This window comes from Notothenia coriiceps, unplaced genomic scaffold (assembly GCF_000735185.1).
Source record: "Notothenia coriiceps isolate Sejong01 unplaced genomic scaffold, NC01 NC01_scaffold00006302, whole genome shotgun sequence".
NCBI classification, from domain to species: Eukaryota; Metazoa; Chordata; class Actinopteri; order Perciformes; family Nototheniidae; genus Notothenia; species Notothenia coriiceps.
In genome coordinates, this window is record NW_011339003.1 from 7,637 (window position 1) to 15,408 (window position 7,772).

Here is a 7,772-nt window from a genome sequence, read left to right on the forward strand (position 1 = left end):
TTCAGTAGAAGCTGCTGGGAGTCCCAGCAGCTTCTACTGAAGCAAGCCCCCAACTCCGGGGACCTCCGGCCGGGGACTCCGGGTGGCAGTATACGCCGTGAAGTGGTTTGCGGCCTGCCAGTAAACCCAAAGCAGAAGAAGAAGAAGAAGTGACGTCAGCGGCTTCATTTGCCTAATCCTCCCTCAGGGACTTATTCCGGTAAGAGCTCGATCTAGATAGTTCCAGGGACTAAAGAGTTCGGCGGGAGTAAATACCGGGAACTAAGTACCGCAAAGTACTTGGTGTGAAAGTGGCTTAAAATGAATGACATTTTGTTTTCTTGTGTTTCTAACAATATGGCATTGTTTTCTTACAGAATCACAACTGTATGTCTGAAGAAGTTCTGTATTGATCCTAACATGCCCTTCACAAAGAAGCAATTTGCACTTTTCAAGACGTCACCATCTGCAAATGGTTTCAATGTTGGAACATGTCAAACGGAACAAAATAAAAGAATGAGAGGCTGATGCTTTTTTTTCAACTCACATTGTGAGTGTCTTTTAATATAAGACAATATCAACTATTATTGTATGTTACTGAATTAATATTAAGATGTATGAGTCCTCATGTGTGTGTATGACATTGCCTAAGTTAATATTTGGAGCACATTGTAAATGTATTTTTGCTACACAGTGACTGTCCCTTCTAGAATAAAAGATTATTTTTGTATTTAATGTTATGCTGTCTTTATTTTTGGAGGCCATGTCTTTAAATCGAGACACAGAATAACCTTCACTAAGCTCACTACACACTACAGTTTAAAAGGGGAGAACAAACACTGCAGCTTCTGTGTTGAAAGTTATTTAACATACAGTATGCAGTGGAGTTACTTTACACCACTGTTAAGTAACACTACTACATACATTTAATAGATGAGAATACTTTTCTACTTTGACTTGAGGAACATTTTGAATGCAGGACTTTTACTGTAACAGAGTATTCCTACACTCTGGTACTTCTACTTTTACTCAAGTACAAGATCTGAGTACTTCTACTTTTACTCAAGTACATGAGTACTTCTACTTTTACTCAAGAACAAGATCTGAGTACTTCTACTTTTACTCAAGTACAAGATCTGAGTACTTCTACTTTTACTCAAGAACAAGATCTGAGTACTTCTACTTTTACTCAAGAACAAGATCTGAGTATTTCTCCCACCTCTGCTAATAACTACGACTAGGACAAAATAACTAATTGGGATATTTTTGACAGATATTACAAATTTGTGAATGATAATTATTAGAACATTATTCACATTATCACAGAAATTAAAACACATACATGTGTTCACCACTGGGGGGGGGCTACAGGATTATTATTGCTAACTACAAGCAGCTAAAACAGAAGAGGGGTGTACTGCAACTTTAATACATCTCCATGAATAAAGCATCTGAAAATAGATTGAAGCCGTGGAGGATGTGCTGAATATGCATTATTCTTCTTCTTCTCTCTTTTATTGTGGTTTCTCTCTCTCTGCAGCAGGCTGTCACTGCCTGATGATTCATTTACACTGACTAAAACATGCACCAGACAGGCTGTGTTTTATGTCTTACTGCTTTGGACAATTAAAGTATATTTTACATTGTAAATATTACATTCATGCAATTTGTAGAAGGTAATTATGCATTATTGGATATTTCTGGCTACTTGGAAGTCATTCAACTCATATTTTTTTATTATTATCTCTGCATGTTGTACACTTTCTTTACATTACATTGCATTTAGCTGATGCTTTTATCCAAAGCGACTTACAATAATTTAGTTGTTCATTGTTGGTCTCTCCAAACTCCAATGGAAATATCTCTCTATTTGAACACTAATTCCACTCATTTATGAATGATGCATTCAAAGCGGCTTTGAAATAAAGTCTTAACCCATGTCTGTAGTCCCTTTCAGTGCCTTTTTATATCAATGGTGAGGGAAACATTTCTATATTTCTACAAGCGAAACTACAAGGAAAACTACAAGAACTACAAAACTACAGGAAGTCGGCCATCTTTGAAGGATACCAGCAAACGCAACTTGTTGACTTTTTTACAGCGAGCGAAGAAACATGACTTTTTTTAATGCTTCAATTAAGTTCCCGTACTGTTTCGGACGCAAAAAAGCTGACCTGTAAAAGCCGATAGATATTGACGTTTGCTGACGTTACTAAAGACGTTATCCTTCAAAGATGGCCGTCCCGCGCCCTCGAATGCACCGTGGTTCCCGTTATCTATTTGAGGTTAAAGGGGTGATTCAGGGTGAAGCTGTAAGAGCCTAATCTCCACTACACTCACTTTATTCACATACGGCTTCCAGCGGTACGTCTGAACCTTTCTCAGCTGCAGGAACACAAAGGCACCACAAAGAGAGAAAATACTGAAGAAAGTGAAACAAAAATCCTGTGTTTATACGCGTGTGTGTGAGTGTGTGTGTGTGTGTGTGTGTGTGTGTGTGTGTGTGTGTGATGACACAGATTGTGCTGAGCTGTCTTTCCCTCTTAATAGTGATTTTGTAATCCAGCAGTGTTGGAGGGATTAGTGGATTCATTGGTTAGTGAAGTGATTCCCTAAAGCAGAGTAATGTCCACCTTTGATTCTCCGTATTACATGTTGCAGTTAAATGAAAAACACCACACATCTTTCACTTACTTACTAAGTTATTTATAAGGGAAATGTTTCAAAAGGAAAACAGCTAAATGTACAGGTGAGTTTGACAAAAAAGTAAATATTTTATTTAGTAGAAATGTATTTTTATTCTGCTTTACCCTCCTATTTACTGTGTGATCACTCAAGTTTGATATGAAGTCTTAGGGCCATTGTACTTAAAAAACAATCAGTATTTCTAAGTTAAGATTTGTCATTTGAAGAGAAAACTACTTGGCCAGCACTGACAGTAAAGTGGAACATTTACGAGTAAAAATGCTGAAAATAACTTGAATAAATATCTGAGATTGAAAAGGTAAAATCATTAATTTCTCAGGAATTAAGTCTCAGAAATAAATCAGGTATTGTCTGAGATTTAAGTCCCACATTTGGTTTAGTTAAAACGTCTGCGTGGCTTGAATCCTTTGATATTTACATGTGCTCTATCATTAACCTACGGAAGAGGATTAGGGTCACTTGTGAACCTTTTGTTGTTCTGATTAAAATTCAGGTTTCACAAAAAAAAAGATATTCTGACTTGTTTGCGAAAAAGTTAGAAAATATCAGATTTCTTTTTTTGTATTTTTTGATTTCTGAGATTAATCTCATACTTGTGTCTCAGAACTCAAAAAGTAAATACATTTTGGACAGATCTCAATTACTACTTCCTGCAGTCATCCCTTATCTTCGATATAACTTAACGTAGTATTGTATTGACATGTATATAGACTTTTTGCACTACTTTTTATTTAGTATTTTAGTATTGTATTCTATATGTTGCATTGTTGGAGGAGCTCAGGTCATTTCTACACTGTAGCTTATGTGCATATGACAATAAAAACATTTGAATTTAAGATAGTCCCTTGACGTTACCCTAAATAAAGTGACCACATGAATCCAGAGTGATGATCGGTGTACGTACGGTGGAAGTGGAGTCCCTCCTCTCCTCCACAGGAGTGTCTTTGGGGGTCAGGGTGACGGACAGGTCCAGAGAACCCAGATCCTGGTCCGGGTGCTGAGGGTCCTTCAGAACCAGCGTCACGGGAATACACCTGAAACACAGAGAGGGGAAATCGCAGGAGATATCAGGAAGAGATCTAGGAAGAGAAGAGAGTCGTAAACAAAATACATTCAAATCATATGTCCTAGTTGTTGTAAACATTCCCCATCAGAGACAGAAAACAACCATAGCTGATCCAACTAGTTAGTTAGTTAGTTAGTTAGTAAGGTATTTAGTTTGTGAGTTTGTAAGTTAGTTAATAGTTAGTTAGTTAGTTATTAGTTAGTTAGTTAGTTAGTTAATTAGTTATTAGTTAGTTAGTTATTAGTTAGTTGGTTAGTTGGTATGTAAGTTGGTTGGTTGGTTGAATTTAGATAGTTGGTTGGTTAGTTAGTCGGTATGTTAGTAAGATAGTTTGTTGGTTTGTAAGTTAGTTAGTTAGTTAGTTAGGTTGGTTGGTTTATTGGTCAGTTGGTTGAATTAAGTAAGTTAACAGGTTAGTTGGTATGTAATTAAGATAGTTGGCTGGTTAGTAAGTTAGTTAGTTAATCAGTTACTTTGTCAGTCAGTTAGTGAATTAGTTGGTTGGTTAGCTTAATTTAGATAGTTGGTTGGTTAGTTGGTATGTAAGTAAGCTAGTAAGCTAGTGAGTTAGTTCGTTAGTTGGGTGTTTAATTTAGATAGTTGGTTGGTTAGTTGGTATGTAAGTAAGCTAGTTGGTTGGTTAGTTAGTTGGTTAGTTGGTTAGTTGGGTGGTTGGTTGAATTTAGATAGTTGGTTGGTTAGTTGATAGGGTTAGTTGGTATGTAAGTATGACAGTTGGTTGGTTTGTAATTGAGTTAGTGAGTGAATTGGTTGGTTAGTTCGATATAAGGTATCACTTAATATAAATAGATATCCATCCATCCATCTTCTCCCGCTTATCCGTGGTCGGGTCGCGGAGCTAGCAGTTACTAGTTGTATTTTTTACATCACATTCATGTCGGTCCAAACTAGGGTTTTCATTCATCACCGAATGCTAATCAATTCTGGTCAGACACTGCGGGGTGTTGTAAAGTATTGTGTGTTATTGAGAATTGTCTCTCTTGTTAAGAGAAGTTGTCTCTAAATAAAGAAGGCCATTGAGCAAACAGCAGGAGTGTGTGTGTACGTCAGGTTTTCTGTCATGTTTTCAGTAACCTGCTGTAATGAGAGCTGGGAGGAAGACGAGGCCGACGAGGAGTGGAGCCTGAGGGCTGATAAAGTAATACACACCACAGCTTCATAAAAGTAAAAGTAAATAAAGCAGAATAAGGAGGTCGAATGGAGGGTCTGTTCAATGATCAATGTCCAGACATGCTTTACAGAGGAGCTGATGAAGAAGGCTCGGTGTAAAATCAATAATGCTGTGATCAGTGAGAATGGACACTGCATCATGTTAATGGGTTACCTCTGTCTCAGGAGACGTCCGTGTGTCTAAGGAAGACCATCAATTCAACTAAAGCTCCAGAGAAATCAAATCCATTGACGTGTGTTGTCTTCCAGGTCACAACACCCTATCACAATAAAGGCCCTAGACATAGACACTTAATCGATGCCTATCAAGGAGCATTAACTGTGGATCACACGTATTGTTTTCGTTTTGTTTGTAGTAGATACACCAACATGATTCACCTCTGCTGCTCCAGAGACTCCATGTAAAGATAAGCAGAACCCATGAAGTCGTCCTGGAGTCCGAAGTCGTAGTCGAACACCTGCAGAGGACACACACACACACACACACACACACACACACACACACACACACACACACACACACACACACACACACACACACACACACACACACACACACACACACACACACACACACACACACACACACACACACCTCCACTCAATGCTCATCAATAATGCACAGGGAAACATTCAAAGTGTCAGGGGAAGGATGAAGTGCTCCTTTAAGTGTTCAGAACAAAATAAATAGTATTTAAAAAAGCCTCTTGGATCCACTGGAAAATGCCTCGTCACAAAGTCTCAAACTCGTGATAAGTTTGAGACTTTTTAGAGATAGAAACATATGAAGATCTTATTGGATATTATGCAAAGCTACAGATTGAACTGGCCAACAGTTTGTATAGGAGGTCAAATATCTACAGCAGTAACATGTAGACAAATGTAATGAATAAGAACAAAAAGTATGTTAAAAAACTCTTAAAAATATCAGAAAATGCTTAAATGTAGGAAAATATTATCCAAAAAAATTGCAATATGTGAAACAATTATCTGGAAAATGGATAAAAAAATATATTTAAAGAATTCAGAAAAAATGTAAAAGAAGCAGAAAAATGTCATAAAAAAATATTTGAAACATGTGTGTTAGATGTTTGAATACTTTTCTAAAATAAATGTGATAAATAAATGTAAAATAGGTGAACATTTAAGATAATTGATGCAGAAAATGTCCAAAAGAATTCCCCTAAATGTGTTAGAAATGTATGGAAAAACATGCAATGCTTCAGATTAAAGAAACTAATTCTAATTTAATTACATTGTGAAAATATCCAAAATATATATGTGAATAGTTTGAAAATAACCTAAAAAAGAAAAATGAAAAAAACTCCCAAAAATATGTAAAATAATTTATAAAGATTATACGAATATCAAAACATGTGAACATCAGTGGATTTTTGGAAAAAGTCCAAATGTATGAGAACAACGTGTGATCTATTTACCTTGACATACAGAGGGTCGCTCAGGCAGTCCAGGATTATCGTGGTGTTCTCGTCCCACACCGGGTTCAGGTTCTTGTGGATGGTTTTGCTTCGAAACACCTCCTTCCCAGAGAGCTTGAACTTCACATACGGGTCGCTGCTGCCTGTAAACACAAACCTGAGTCAAATATATAATCATTTAAAACATATAGTCTTATACTCTGATTGCCTTTTACTCTGTTAAATGGTGTGTCTGTGTTTAACAGAGACATGTGTTAAGGGTTTACCTCTCAGGAGGGTAAAGGAAGTAAAAGGGGGTTATTGTCCCCATGGAGATGTATGTTATATGTGCAGTAACTAGTCTAGTATGTATGTATGTATGTATGTATGTATGTATGTATGTATGTATGTAGTATGTATGTATGTATGTATGTATGTATGTATGTATGTATGTATGTATGTATGTATGTATGTATGTATGTATGTATGTATGTATGTATGTATGTATGTATGTATGTATGAATGTATGTATGTATGTATGTAGTATGTATGTATGTATGTAGTATCTATGTATGTATGTAGTATGTATGTATGTATGTATGTATGTATGTATGTAGTATGTATGTATGTAGTATGTATGTATGTATGTAGTATGTATGTATGTAGTATGTATGTATGTATGTAGTATGTATGTATGTATGTATGTATGTATGTATGTATGTATGTATGTATGTATGTATGTATGTATGTATGTATGTATGTATGTATGTATGTATGTATGTATGTATGTAGTATGTATGTATGTATGTATGTATGTAGTATGTATGTATGTAGTATGTATGTATGTATGTAGTATATATGTATGTATGTATGTAGTATGTATGTATGTATGTATGTATGTATGTATGTAGTATGTATGTATGTATGTATGTATGTATGTATGTATGTAGTATGTATGTATGTATGTATGTTGTATGTATGCATGTATGTATGTATGTATGTAGTATGTATGTATGTAGTATGTATGTATGTATGTAGTATGTATGTATGTAGTATGTATGTTGTATGTATGCATGTATGTATTATGTATGTGTATGTATGTATGTAGTATGTATGTATGTATGTAGTATATATGTATGTATGTATGTAGTATGTATGTTTGTATGTATGCATGTATGTATGTATGTATGTAGTATGTATGTATGTAGTATGTATGTATGTGAGATCTGAGTACTTCTACTTTTACTCAATAACAAGTCCTGAGTACTTCTACTTTTACTCAAGTACAAGACCTGAGTACTTCTACTTTTACTCAAGAACAAGATCTGAGTACTTCTACTTTTACTCAAGTACAAGATCTGAGTACTTCTACTTTTACTCAAGAACAAAGTCTGAGTACTTCTACTTTTAGT

The 7,772-nt window shown here is 35.7% G+C and overlaps 1 protein-coding gene and 1 long non-coding RNA gene across 2 annotated transcripts in view; both read right to left on the reverse strand.

Annotated features, from left to right (window-relative positions):
* LOC104943589 (multiple C2 and transmembrane domain-containing protein 1-like) overlaps positions 1-2,931 on the reverse strand; it is a gene marked incomplete at its 3' end in the record, with an annotated part of 10,504 nt that extends 7,573 nt beyond the window's left edge. Inside the window, exons 1-2 of the mRNA XM_010769038.1 lie at positions 2,917-2,931; positions 2,320-2,364 (exon numbers count right to left, since the gene is read on the reverse strand). Of these exons, the coding sequence (XP_010767340.1) occupies positions 2,320-2,364; positions 2,917-2,931 (60 nt within the window). The remainder of the gene's footprint in view (positions 1-2,319; positions 2,365-2,916) is intronic.
* Positions 2,932-3,571: 640 nt separating this feature from the next.
* On the reverse strand, positions 3,572-6,520 carry LOC104943588 (uncharacterized). The gene is made up of 3 exons (XR_798124.1): positions 6,382-6,520; positions 5,321-5,400; positions 3,572-3,719 (listed from the first exon to the last, which is right to left on the reverse strand). It is a non-coding gene; the product is annotated as an uncharacterized lncRNA (long non-coding RNA).
* Positions 6,521-7,772: the final 1,252 nt, after the last annotated feature.